At 46.0% G+C, this 14,625-nt stretch overlaps 2 protein-coding genes across 10 annotated transcripts in view; one reads left to right on the top strand and one right to left on the bottom strand.

Annotated features, from left to right (window-relative positions):
- The window catches only part of wdr34 (WD repeat domain 34), a 10,336-nt gene extending 7,218 nt beyond the window's left edge, over positions 1-3,118 (top strand). Inside the window, 4 exon segments of the mRNA XM_034217911.1 lie at positions 126-197; positions 199-359; positions 433-590; positions 2,808-3,118. Coding sequence (XP_034073802.1) covers positions 126-197; positions 199-359; positions 433-590; positions 2,808-3,043 — 627 coding nt within the window. The 3' untranslated portion in view covers positions 3,044-3,118.
- sptan1 (spectrin alpha, non-erythrocytic 1) overlaps positions 3,117-14,625 on the bottom strand; it is a 60,154-nt gene continuing 48,645 nt past the window's right edge. For all 9 annotated transcript variants that reach the window (XM_034217902.1, XM_034217904.1, XM_034217906.1 and 6 more), the window contains 15 exons: positions 13,839-13,960; positions 11,267-11,399; positions 11,083-11,181; positions 10,810-10,969; positions 10,476-10,552; positions 10,185-10,394; positions 9,232-9,528; positions 8,420-8,532; positions 8,265-8,282; positions 7,472-7,526; positions 6,293-6,489; positions 4,928-4,981; positions 4,644-4,790; positions 4,056-4,203; positions 3,117-3,539 (listed from right to left, as the gene is read on the bottom strand). In XM_034217902.1, coding sequence (XP_034073793.1) covers positions 3,414-3,539; positions 4,056-4,203; positions 4,644-4,790; positions 4,928-4,981; positions 6,293-6,489; positions 7,472-7,526; positions 8,265-8,282; positions 8,420-8,532; positions 9,232-9,528; positions 10,185-10,394; positions 10,476-10,552; positions 10,810-10,969; positions 11,083-11,181; positions 11,267-11,399; positions 13,839-13,960 — 1,956 coding nt within the window. In that variant the 3' untranslated portion in view covers positions 3,117-3,413. The remainder of the gene's footprint in view (positions 3,540-4,055; positions 4,204-4,643; positions 4,791-4,927; positions 4,982-6,292; positions 6,490-7,471; positions 7,527-8,264; positions 8,283-8,419; positions 8,533-9,231; positions 9,529-10,184; positions 10,395-10,475; positions 10,553-10,809; positions 10,970-11,082; positions 11,182-11,266; positions 11,400-13,838; positions 13,961-14,625) is intronic.

Here is a 14,625-nt window from a genome sequence, read left to right as displayed (position 1 = left end):
CAACAGCACAGATATGAAAGAATACAGCTCACACCATCCCAGAGACATTGTTATTATTCCTTTGAAGTGATTCCAAAACCCCCCCTGGGATCTGCAGAAAGTAACAGGGCTTGTTGTGTCCTCAGGCCCGGGGCAGCAGCACTGTGGGGGTCACCTCCCTGGCTCTGTCCCCCTGGGACCCCGACACCTTCCTGGTAGGGCTCTGAGGGGGGTCTGCTGCTCAGATGCTCCTTCTCATCCCAGACGCCAGCCGCTGTGCCCCCCGAAGGCCAGAGTGTGACCCTGAGGGCCCCCGCTGTCTTCCTGTTCAAGCCCCGCAGCGGCCCCGTCCACTCCATACACTGCTCCCCCTTCCACAGGTCCAAGCTCCACTCCTTCAATATTTTACATACAATACTATGGGGATCAGTGCTGACCTGTGTGTGTCTGCAGGAACCTGTTTGTGAGTGCAGGGACTGATGGCCTGGCCCACCTCCACTCCCTGCTGCAGGCCCCCCCGCTGCTCTCTCTCAGGGTCTCACACTCCTACGTGTTCCAACTGCAGTGGTCTCCAAGCAGACCTCTGGTGTTTGCAGCAGCCACCGGACAAGGTACAGCACTTTGTGTATGCAGATAACTCTCGGTTCAAAGCAAGGTGGAAAAGTACTTAGATCTTATACTTAAGTAGAAGTAGTAGTACCAGGTCAGAGTGTTTGTGTTGGGTAATCTATGGTAGGGCTAACCCACACAGTGGTGGTGCTCAAGTCAGTATTTGCAATGTAATTACATACACGCTATATCGCCCCCTTGACAGTGAAACGCCACGCGTGAGGTTTAGATTATTTCCCTGTCTCAATCCAAATGGAACTGTATGAAATAAAACGGCACATTTGTCTTGTAGTAAATAAAAAGGGATCCCTGTGAACGTGACGTATGATAGTACACGTTGAAGATCCAATGGGGATACTGAATGTCTCATCAGTAAGGCATGACGCAGACCCAACGTTTCGTTGCTCTGATTGGCTGTAGGTCTATTTAGATTGCATTCGGAGGCATTATGATCTGACCCCGGCCGTGCTGATATTATAACGCCAGAGAATTTCCACACCTTTAGTGAATAAAACTCCCCACTTCTTAGACTATTCCTTGCACCCCTCTTCTAGCATAAGCCCGAATGGTCTCAACCATATTGCATCAGTAACGTGCACTTGTTACTCGTGATGGGAATTCCGGCTCTTCTTGGTGAGCCGGATCATTTGGCTCGGCTCACCAAGAAGAGCCGGCTCTTTCGGCTCCCAAACGGCTCTTCAGTTTACCACATATTATACCTTTTAATGAAATCAAATGTAGCCCTGTTTTGACTAATGATTTATATGTGTACACATATATCACTTAAATTATTCAATACATCCTTTGTACTGAAGTATTCAAAAGTAAAAATGACATGTTTAATATAAATGATTTGCTGTGGCCAAATGTTTTCATTGCATTTACAGACCCTTAACTCTCTGAGACCACCCAATTAATGCACTGACTTGCTTGTAGAACCACGCTACACAAAACAGATAGCAACACCTATAAAAACGTAATCATAGATATTTAAAAAAGGGGCTACTGTATCGACATTTTAAAATGATATTTAAAGAAAAGGCCCTGACAACAGCAGGGCTCTATTTCAGTAACTATTAACTATAGAAAAAAAGACAGCAACAGCTGACAACCAATCTTTGCTGAGCCTAAGGATAATCATAAATAAATAACATAATGAAAATAAATATATTGCAATGCTCAAAGCAGCAGCACCCAACCGTCTCTAATCCTTAGATATGACATGTCACTGCATTCATGCACGGAGCAGCTGTAGCGCGGAGATCATCGTATCATTCTGTCTTGTATTACTTAACAACAAAACAAAACGGCTCGTTCGCGGGCGCGAGCCGACACATCACTAGTTGTTACAGCAGGATCAGTTTGTGTGTTGTGGACACGACCCGTAGATTTTCGCAAGCCGTTTTCTCAACATTTAGCATTTTGCTTATTATTTAATTTAATTTGCTTAATTTAACATCATTTTTCATGGTGGGGCTGTAGCTACCCAGCGCCGCCACTGGTACCAGGCTGTAGGAATACTCTGTTACAAGTAAAGTAAGTCCTGCATTCAAAGTGTTACTCAAGTCAAATTAGATATGAAATATAGTGAAAGTAAAAGTAGTCGTTGTGCAGATTGGTCCATTTCAGAATAATATATATGATATGTTTTATAATGATTGATCATGAAAGTGTTCTCAAAGCTGGTAAAGGTGCAGCTAGTTTGAATGACTTTGTAGACTGCAGGGTAGCTGGTGGATTTACTCCAGGTGGAACTAAAGTCTGATTTAACACTTGGTTAGATTTCACATCATTCATCCAGATCTGTGAAGTAACTAAAGGTATTAAATACATGTAGTGGAGGAGAAGTACACCATTTACCTCTGAACTGTAGTGGGGTAGAAGTACTGTACACCATGTACCTCTGAACTGTAGTGGAGTAGAAGTAAAAAGTACCTCAAAATGGTGCTTATTTAGAGTAAATCTACTTAGTTACTTTACACTATTCAAAACTGGATGTATTCATCAGATCAGGAAGCAGACTCCATGATAACACTTGAGTAGGAGCCATGCACCTGCCTGTTATCCATCACATAGTAAACATGGATTTGAATGGTCACTCAACAGATCCTAAAGAAACCTGCTATTGCTCTGAGCTTTATGTGACTAAATGTAAGATGCCATTTGTTCTTGTAATGAAACAGTTAATCAGAACTCGCAGTCTGTGCACCGTCTCTCAGGTGAGGTGCAGATATTCGACCTGGGCCGCAGGTCCCTGAGGCCGGCAGCCACCATCGAGGGGGGGACAGACCAACCGGCAACCTGTCTGGCCTTCAACCATCGGAACCCCCACCTGCTGGCTGTGGGGAGGACAGACGGGAGCGTGGGCATCTGGCAGCTGAGCCACGATCTGACGGAGCAGGGCCCCCGAGAGAGCAGCCAGCTGGAGCAGATAGCCAATCAGGTGGCAGAATGACTCGCTGCATAGGACTGATGTATATGAACTGTGTCTTCAAGACGAAAAATGAAATAAAAACAGGAGGCGATGATTCCAGTTCTAACCAGTAGCGTTTATTAAAGCACACTGCAGTTGTTGGTGTTACTAACAACATTAGTTTGACTATTAGGTTCTTAAATTCATCGAAAGCACAAGCTAAGTCAGCTAAAAACAATCACATTCAAATGTAGACGGATCCACTAAAGAGTTAAAGTAGAGCAGATAAATAGAGGACAGACAGTTGTTATAGTGAGTATTCCTAGTGCCAGTCATGCAGTTTCAGCCGTGTGTTTGTGTTGAAGTGTGTGGGGGGGAAAACGCGTCCCGATTGGTCCCTGGGGGGCAGGGATCAGTTGACAAAGAGCGAGCGGGTGAATTCAACGAAGTCGAAGGCTGAGGGCAGCTCGCGGCCCTTGCTGTCGAGGTAGGGCTTCATGTGTGACAGGCAGTAGTCGGCCTGCTCCTTGGTCAGGTTCTGAAACAGAGAGGGACAGTTAGAGCCACTGGTCCACACACACACTGGTCCCCACACACACACTGGTCCACACACACACTGGTCCCCACACTGGTCCCCACACACACACTGGTCCACACACTGGTCCACACACACTGGTCCACACACTGGTCCACACACACTGGTCCCCACACACACACTGGTCCACACACACTGGTCCACACACACTGGTCCCCACACACTGGTCCACACACACTGGTCCCCACACACACACACTGGTCCACACACACACTGGTCCCCACACACTGGTCCCCACACACTGGTCCACACACACTGGTCCCCACACACACTGGTCCACACACACACTGGTCCCCACACACACTGGTCCACACACACTGGTCCCCACACACTGGTCCACACACACTGGTCCCCACACACACACACTGGTCCACACACACTGGTCCCCACACACTGGTCCCCACACACACACACTGGTCCACACACACTGGTCCACAGAGAGAGCAGAACACATCCCACCTGGAAGAGCTCCTCTTTAGTGACGTAGGGTTTGGCCTCTGTGCTGAGGGCCCGGAAGGCGCTCTCTATCTCCTCACTGGACTTAACGTTCTCGGTCTCTCGGCTGATCATGAAGGCCATGTACTCCTGCAGCGACACGTTGCCATCCCTGCACACACACATTCCTCTGTTAGCATTCCTTTATTCGTCCCACAGAGGGACATTGACATTGTTACAGCAAAAGTAAAGAGCCAGAAATAGCTACATATTAATGAAGAGGCATGCATACAATATTAAAGAGAAGAATAGTAATTACACTAATTACAATTTACAAAATACACATCCAGTGGCAGTAAAAGTATTGTTTTTGTATGTATAAAGTAGTGGGATAGCAGCCAGTTGACAGTATTACAACCCAAAGTGTATATATGGCAATTATTTACAGACTGATTACAGATGTTGAATTGTCCAGGAGACAGCAGCCAGTAATATTAATACCAACACTAATGATAGTATAGTAACTCTAGTTATGTGTGGTGGTCTACCAGGGGCCATATCAGCCAATAGCACAGTGTGTCCCTATCAATGTTTCCTGACCCGGGGACAGACCTGTTGGGATCCACAGTGTCGAGTATGGCCTCAAACTCGGGATCAGGTTCCCCCTCCTCCACCATGGGCAGGTCGTAGCCCAGCGAGCGCAGACACGACTTGAACTCCTGGTGGTTCAGACGGCCAGACTTCTCCTTGTCGAAATGCCTGCAGAGGAACAGGAGGAGAGGAGGATCAGAGACAGACTGATGAGGACATCATGAGGTCCGTTCCAGACATCTCGTCATAGACGGCATAGTTTATCAGTGTTCCTTCATCCAATGAACACTGGTCAGGTCACTTACTTGAACATCATGCTGAACTCCTTCAGAGCCTCCTCCGTCACTCCGGTGGTGTTCCTGAAACAAAGATGGAGGCAAATGAGCTCCAGCTGCATGATCCGTTTGATTACATTTGGTAACACACCTACAACTAGGGATGGGTACGAGCCCCGATATTAAACAGGGCCCCGGGGCTGAATGATTACAGACCGTGGTGCCGTTAAGCTCCGCCGTTAGCGGTCTTTTTATCGGTACTGGAGACATTTGAAAACTATGTCATATCATGTTGCTACATAAACATTATATTGCAGTTTTAGTTTCACCAACTCAGTTTCTAATGTGCAATAAGACAAAAAAATGCATCTATGATGTATTTTCGATCTTTCCAATCCAGACGAGAGATCTCTCTCTCTCCCCCGTCTGTGTGCGAGGGGGCGGGGCGGTTTACACACACGCAGCTGCTACATGCAGCAACACACTGCGGAGATGGCGGAGAGAACTAAGCGCTCAGAGGTGTGGTTAAATGTTACCCGTCTCGATGTGGACAATGCTCGTTGCCAAAAGTGCAATAAGAGTTTAGCATGTGAGGGCGGGAACACGAGCAGTTTGTCTAAACATTTAGCAAAAGTGCTCCACATCCAGACGGAGGAATGTACCGACTGTCTTTCTAGTAGCGCTGGAGCCTCATCCACGTCAGGTGTTATGTATCCTTAATCTTCCTCCAGAAGAACCCTTAGGCCTTTAGCAGCATACCTGTGTTGCTCTGTACCACTGTGTTTATGCAGCACATTTCTTTACTTCATTTACCTTCTCTTTTCTCTCCAAAAGAACCGATAAGAGTACCGTTGAAGGACCGGATTGATAAGCGCTATCGATTCAAGTAGTAATACCGTTAAAACCTTAACGATACCCATCCCTACCTACAGCAGAGCTGGGATAAGTACCCAGATCTTTTACTTAAGTAATTGTAGCAATACAACATTGTAAAAATACTCTGTTACAAGTATAGTCCTGCATTCAGACGTGTACTCAAGGAAAAGTACAAAAGTATTAGCATCAAAAAATAGTACAAAAAGTAAATGTACTCATTTGCCAGATTTAAACAAATAACATGTTTGTGTTATAATTATGAATGCCTTAATGTCTTGTTCACTTGGTTGGGGATTATTTAAATGGCTATACTGTTGAGTAGCCTAACCCATAATAATACATAATGATTTATATTCTGTATTATAGATGCATACATGTAAACAAATGAGTTAAAAGTATAAAGTACATGAAAATACTCAAATGAGTACAGATGCATCCAAATTGGACTTAAATGCAGTGCATGAGTAAATGTGCTTAGTCACTTTCCACCACTGAAGTGTGTGTGCAGTGGGTGTGTACCTGGCCTGGATCTGCTGCTCCAGGTTGTGCTGCATCCTCATCCCCAGCTGGTCCAGCTGGTCCCACTGCTGGGCCAGCCCCACCGTGCTGTGCTCGGTGTACTTGTTGTCCAGGATCAGCGCTTCCTCCATCGCTGCTCCCAGGTCTTCTATCTTCTTCAGCTGGCTGCGCATGGCCCGGATCTCCTGGTGCTTACGCTGCACACACACACACACACACACACACACACACACACACACACACACACACACACACACACACACACACACACACACACACACACACACACACACACACACACACACACACACACACACACACACACACACACACACACACACACACACACACACACACACACACACACACACACACACACACACACACACACACACACACACACACACACACACACACACACACACACACACACACACACACACACACACACACACACACACACACACACACACACACACACACACACACACACACACACACACACACACAGAGAGAGAGAGATGACCAAAACGTGCCACATATGGTTTATCCTTTACCTCAGCTCACAATTCAGCTGATTAAAGTCCAGAGGCTCGTCTCAATTGAATATCTCACCTCCTCCTTTCCCTCACTCGCGTCCCTTCCTTGCATCTTAGCTCCGCCTCCGTAAGATGCGAGCGAGGGACACGAGGAGGTGACGCGAGGACAGAGGAGTCCTCAGGTATTAATTGGGACGTCCTCGTTCACTCAAACGTCTGTTAATGATGACGTGCACAGCTGTATCCCCTCTCATCGGGCTGAACTGAAGAACCTTTAGAACCGGCCCATTTCTGGTTAAATATTTATTTAAATGAATCTTTCTCTTGTTAGTCAAGGAATTCAATGTATGATGGTTGGTCCTGCTTTTGTGTTCCGTTGTGGTGTAAAATGTACATTTCAATAAAATTATAATTATAATAATGTGAAAGCCTTTACGCCCCACATTCACCACATTCAGGACTGTGAATTTGAAATATTCAGCTATTGGGACGTCCTTCAAAATGGCGTGTCTTGATCGATTTCCGGGTCTAGTCCCGAGGAGGGGAAGAGAGGAGTCGAGGAGGGGTATTGAGACGAGCCTCAGGTCTTTGACTGCATGTCCCCTGGGAATGACAGCATGCAGCAGTGAGCGATGCTCACCTTGGTGGCCTCCAGCTGGGACTCCAGGGTTCCAGACTCTTCCACCATACACGACCTGCCGGCAACACAACGTGACGTCAGAGAGGAAGCAGCCTTATAAACTATAACGACTTCAACTCTTCACTAAAACCTTTATGCTACCATGATAGCAATTCACTTCTGAAAATAAAATAAACTATTCTAGAGTGTCTCATTTGGCATTTGTTGCAATTCCAACATGTACATTCTGCCACAGAGCTGCATTCATGCCAACAATCCACTGTGAGCCATGCAGCTGCACTACATTATCCTCAGTTCATGAACATGAAGTCACTGCACATATGCTTAGCACGCATACACAATGACCCCATGGGACCAAATACTATTACAAGTTAAAAGTGCGTGCCAATATTTCAGTGTTTCCATCAGTGAAGTACACAAAGTAAACAGGGGGACAGCCTGCTGTGTGTGTGTGTGGGCTCAGTGAGTATTCGTACAGCAGGAAGTGCTGAGCCTGCAGAGTAATGATGTCACAGCCCTGAGGCGTGGGTCAGAAACAGGAAACAGAGCTAGAGGTTGGTACTGAAAGACACAGATAACCCGCCGATAGGCTATGCTTTTCAGAGAGGGGGGGGCAGAGATGAAATCTGACAAATAAATAATCGAGCCAAGTCACAGGGAGTATTCATGGGAAAGGAAGAAGAGGGACATGTGTATTTAGATTGCCCCTACACGCCACAAAAGATGTACTGTCCTCATCAGATCACACACAGCTTACACTCATAACACAAACACATGACAAAGAGATAATTACCCATCCAGAAGATAAGTCCTGAGGCACAGCAATCCAAGCGTCAGGGAGGGAGGAGGCAAGAGGAGGGGGAGACGTTAACAAGAGGCAATACGTTTTATAATGTATCATTCTAAGGGAGCTGGCCTGTGTCACTATACAGATGTGTATCTCTGTACCTGGTCTCCTGCAGCCACTGGTGGAAAGCGTTCGCATGCTGAGCGAACTCCTGACGCAGCTTGTCGTTCTCCTCCTGCCTCCTCTGCTCCTTCTGCAGCTCCAGCTCTCGCTCCTACACACACACACACACACACAGCAGTGAGCATGGCTGTAGGCAGGTGAGTGGGGGGGGTTTAGGCGGCCCTCCCTCACGTTTGATGGAACAGCTATGATATGTATTAGGCCTATTTGAAAGTGGAAAAGAGATACAGCAAAAGGAGCCACAACTCAAGAGAAACAAAAACATGAACACAGCTTTCTCTTGTATTTAGCTATTGAAGTCAAGTTATACAGGTGTTCCCTATTGAACTTCTGCACAGCCTTATTATGTTATTATGATTGATGGCTGAACTGAAGTCACGACCTGTGTATACAGCTACAGGCCAGGGTAACGTTAACTCAGAAGCTTTAATTATATGTGAAGCTAGGACAAGATAGGCCTGATCAGTACATCAGACAGATTGACTCAGCAGAAGAAAGGTTCAGATTAGCAATTTGGCAAACAACAGAGCTATGGCATCAGAGGTGTTGGTAACCTGAGTTTAAGTCTCAGAATTAGAGGGCTTTCGAGATCTGGAGAGAAACCGTTGGCTTGCAGCACCTTTGAACTCCTGCAGCTCTCAGGTCAGCAGCAATGCTATGCTGAGTATTATTGATGAAGTAAGAAATGTTGTGGAGCACAGGTGTGTTGGGAGTACTTTGGGTCTTAGAGGAGAAAGTGAATAGAAATAACAGCAGGTAATATAATATGAATAATGTTAGAAGTGGAGACCTTGATGATCTTCTGCAGGTTCCTCCAGGTCTCCTCCAGGGCCTCCATGGTGAACCAGGTGTAGGGGTTGGACACCACCTGGTAGCTCTTGATCTGCTGGTCCAGCTCTGCCAGCTGGTTGAAGTCGGCCTGTGCGGAGCTCAGCGAGGAGCGGAATGCTTCGTGGGCCTCACGCAGCGCCCGGATCTCCTCCAGAGAGTTGCACCGGACCGGGTCCGTCAGATCCTCCTCAGCATTCTCAAACCAGCTGTTGAAGGCTGATGCCTTCTTGGCAAATGTCAGGAACAAGTCCTCAACCTGTGGAGAAGAAGTCAACCTTAAAGTCCAGTTTACTTCCATGACATCAGGAGTGGTAAAATGCTGTCCCTTGTATAGATTAGAGCAACACATTAGGGTACCTTTCCCTCCACGTCATGCCCTGCCCCTTTTGGGGTGAAAACATACGCTGTGTCTTTTTTCTCTACATAGAGCCCACTTACAGACAGACAGGCAAATAATGACACAATATGATTGAGGTCGATGATCAGCAGCGGTTTATGGTTTGATTCAAATCAATAGTCAGTCTGCCGGTGGACGAGCAGCACGCAGCATGTAACACTCAAACTGGGATTACCTTGGCTTGTCAGAGTTCTGTATACGTCAATGCAGATCTACATTCACTACTTAACATTACAACGGTTTACTTTGACAATTGACGTTAGCGTCATTAGCATCATGATATAGCATCATTAGATTGTCCTTTGTTCTAAGCGGGTGTAAAGAAATCTTAATTCTGGATTCTTTCTGCCTTGTTTTCACAGGAAAGGAGGCGGGCCATCATTTTGCTAGGAAGAGACGTAGCGCTGCTCTAATCCATTCAACATTTTCTCTGGACAATATCGTTTTAGTAGGTTTTAAGTATATTTGTGGAAGTGTTAAAAATTCAGTAGCCGTCCTTGTTCTGGCCTCCCTACCTTTCTGAAGTGCTCTTGAGCCTCCAGAAGCTTCTTCTTGCGAGATGAGGAGTTGGACAGCAGCTGGTTCCAGCGCTTTATGAGGGCAGCGTGACGAGCTTCGATGGCTTTTGATTGGACATGTTTGGCAGCCAGCAGCTGGTCCTTGAGCGCTGTGATGTTTGTGATGCCCTCCTGCTGGAAGGCCTGCAGACCGGCATCAAAAGTCTCCTGCACACACAGAAAGATGGTGTCAACACAAAGAGGAATACGGTACAGAGAAATCAAATGTTCTTTGGGGAGATGCAGTACCTGCTTGGTGAGCAGAGTCTGCACAGAGGACAGGTCTCTGCCGTAGTCATCAGTCTTCAGGCTGTTCTCTTTCTCTCCTGAACACAAAACACATCCACACATTCAGAGCCAGCCACTCAACCCTCACAAACAGTCATCTAGACATTTCAAGATAAGTTATGCTTTTAAAGGACCTGGAACTATCTCTGACTGATGGATTCATTCCCCGCTATGTAACGTCTATGCAGAGTTTGATCAGAGCACAGATTGATGTCAGGTGTTCTGTGCAGGCTAAATGTGTCAGAGGCGTTCCAGCGAATGAGACTGCTGAAGACGAAAGAAGGTGTGGTCGTACCGATCCAGGACTCCACCACATCCGCCTTCCAGTTGAACTGCAGGAAGGCAGAGTTTTCGTCCAGCTTGGCCTTCCTCTGAGCGGCGGCCCTCTCCAGCTCCGACACTTTGCCTCTCAGTGCCGACATCTTGGCACTGATGTTGTCTACATGATGGTTGTTCTGTTGGAAACACACTCAATTATCATGGGAACCTTTGTTTCTGTAGTCACTGTACAAATCAACATATGCTAATTCAATAAGTGTATTTTCTCTGGACGCGGTGTCGTCCCTACCTTCTTGATCAGCTCCTCTCCGTTAGTGCACACATCGTTGACTCTGTCCCTGTGCACGGTAAAGTCAGTCTCAAATGCTTCATGCTTTTTCAGCAAGCCCTGTGTGAAAGAGAGGTTTCCTCAGAATTCAGTAAGCTCATCGCTAACACATATTTACTGTGATGTACTTTGGTGTTTTGCACACCTGCACAGCAGCCAGTGTATCTCCATAGTCCTCGCTCCCCACCAGATTCAACTTCTCATTAATCCAAGCTTCTTCCTCTTCCACGTTTGCCACAAACTGCTGGTACTCCAGCGACTCCTCCAGCCTCTGTCCCCTGGAGAAACACACATTCATACATTTACACCAGGCTTTCCGTTAGCCGGTAATTACCGTTTCTTAGCTGGTCACATTTATTAAAAACCGGTAAATTCAAAACCTGCCGGTCAAAATGTCATTATTATTATTGAAACATGACCGGTAAGTTTCAAATTTGTCCGGTAAAATAAATTCTTTCCGGACATTTGACCGGCAAGAAAAAATCCTAGCGTAAACCCTGATGTACACACTTATTTCTACTGTGTGTGTACTGTATCACTGTGTGTGTACTGTATCACTGTGTGTGTACTGTATCACTGTGTGTGTACCTGTATCACTGTGTGTGTACTGTATCACTGTGTGTGTACTGTATCACTGTGTGTGTACTGTATCACTGTGTGTGTACCGTATCACTGTGTGTGTACTGTATCACTGTGTGTGTACTGTATCACTGTGTGTGTACCGTATCACTGTGTGTGTACCGTATCACTGTGTGTGTACCGTATCACTGTGTGTGTACCGTATCACTGTGTGTGTACTGTATCACTGTGTGTGTACTGTATCACTGTGTGTGTACCGTATCACTGTGTGTGTACCGTATCACTGTGTGTGTACTGTATCACTGTGTGTATCACTGTATCACTGTGTGTGTACTGTATCACTGTGTGTGTACTGTATCACTGTGTGTGTACTGTATCACTGTGTGTGTACCGTATCACTGTGTGTGTACCGTATCACTGTGTGTGTACCGTATCACTGTGTGTGTACCGTATCACTGTGTGTGTACCGTATCACTGTGTGTGTACCGTATCACTGTGTGTATCACTGTATCACTGTGTGTGTACTGTATCACTGTGTGTGTACTGTATCACTGTGTGTGTACCGTATCACTGTATCACTGTGTGTATCACTGTGTGTATCACTGTATCACTGTGTGTGTACTGTATCACTGTGTGTGTAACTGTATCACTGTGTGTATCACTGTGTGTATCACTGTATCACTGTGTGTGTACTGTATCACTGTGTGTGTACTGTATCACTGTGTGTGTACTGTATCACTGTGTGTGTACCGTATCACTGTGTGTGTACTGTATCACTGTGTGTATCACTGTATCACTGTGTGTGTACTGTATCACTGTGTGTGTACTGTATCACTGTGTGTGTACTGTATCACTGTGTGTGTACTGTATCACTGTGTGTGTACCGTATCACTGTGTGTGTACTGTATCACTGTGTGTGTACTGTATCACTGTGTGTGTACCGTATCACTGTGTGTGTACCGTATCACTGTGTGTATCACTGTATCACTGTGTGTGTACTGTATCACTGTGTGTGTACTGTATCACTGTGTGTGTACTGTATCACTGTGTTGTACTGTATCACTGTTGTGTACTGTATCACTGTGTGGTGTACCGTATCAACAATGTGGTGTGTACCGTATCACTGTGTGTGTATACCGTATCACTGTGTGTGTACTGTATCCTGTGTTGTGTACCGTATCACTGTGTGGTGGACCGTATCACTGTGTGTACCGTAATCACTGTGTGTACACTTATCACTGTGTGTGTAACTGTAAAATCACTGTGTGTGTACTGTATCACTGTGTGTGTACTGTTCACTGTGTGTGGTCCTGTATCACTGTGTGTTTTACCGTATATGTGTGTGTCCGTAATCACTGTGTGTGTACCCGTATCACTTGTGTGTGTAACCGTATCACTGTGTTTGTACGTATCACTGTGTGTATCACTGTATAACGGTGTGTGTACTGATCCGTGTGTGTACTGTATCACTGTGTTGTACTGTATCACTGGTGTGTTGTATGTAAAAACAGTATCACTGTGTGTGTACCGTATCACTGGTGGTATCACTGTATCACTGTGTGTGTACTGTATCACTGTGTGTGTACTGTATCACTGTGTGTGTACCGTATCACTGTGTGTGTACCGTATCACTGTGTGTGTACTGTATCACTGTGTGTGTACTGTATCACTGTGTGTGTACTGTATCACTGTGTGTGTACCGTATAACTGTGTGTGTACCGTATCACTGTGTGTATCACTGTATCACTGTGTGTGTACTGTATCACTGTGTGTGTCACTGTATCACTGTGTGTACTGTATCACTGTGTGTGTACTGTATCACTGTGTGTGTACCGTATCACTGTGTGTGTACCGTATCACTGTGTGTGTACTGTATCACTGTGTGTGTACCGTATCACTGTGTGTGTACCGTATCACTGTGTGTATCACTGTATCACTGTGTGTGTACTGTATCACTGTGTGTGTACTGTATCACTGTGTGTACTGTATCACTGTGTGTGTACCGTATCACTGTGTGTGTACCGTATCACTGTGTGTGTACCGTATCACTGTGTGTGTGCCGTATCACTGTGTGTGTGCCGTATCACTGTGTGTGTGCCGTATCACTGTGTGTGTGTTTAAGCTCAGCAGGAGCTTACCTTGCTCCAGATAAGTCTTTGAGTTCCTTCCAGTGGTCCACAAACTGGGCCAGCCTCTGCTGGATCTCCTCCTGCCCGATGGTGTTGTCATCAGACAGCTTCTTCCCAGTGTCCAGCACCGACTGCACGCACACACACACACACACACACACACACACACACACACACACACACACACACACACACACACACACACACACACACACACACACACACACACACACACACACACACACACACACACACACACACACACACACACACACACACACACACACACACACACACACACACACACACACACACACACACACACACACACACACACACACACACACACACACACACACACACACACACACACACACACACACACACACACACACACACACACACACACACACACACACACACACACACACACACACACACACACACACACACACACACACACAGACAGAGATCAATAGTCTAAATCTAAAGCTACAATACTGTCCATAGCATTTCAGAAAGTCAGAATGAGAGCAGTCGGCAGTTCATCTGCCACCATCTCTGCTGGTTGCCTGGCAACGTCACTGTGATGACTGGACAATGAAGTAACAACGTCATTGCCAACCAAGAAATCCTTCCAGCAAAAAGCTCTCAAACAAACATGTTAGTCACTGAGCTGAGATGCTTGTATCCAACTTCAAAACAGGTCAATCATTCCCAAACTGTTGCAACATTTTTTCAAAATATATCAACTGGCTAAATATAGAACTAGTAAATGATGTTGTAGAACCTTTGG

The sequence above is a fragment of the Gymnodraco acuticeps genome, unplaced genomic scaffold (genome assembly GCF_902827175.1).
Source record: "Gymnodraco acuticeps unplaced genomic scaffold, fGymAcu1.1, whole genome shotgun sequence".
Classification (NCBI taxonomy): domain Eukaryota; kingdom Metazoa; phylum Chordata; class Actinopteri; order Perciformes; family Bathydraconidae; genus Gymnodraco; species Gymnodraco acuticeps.
This window is presented reverse-complemented; position numbering and strand designations above follow the sequence as displayed.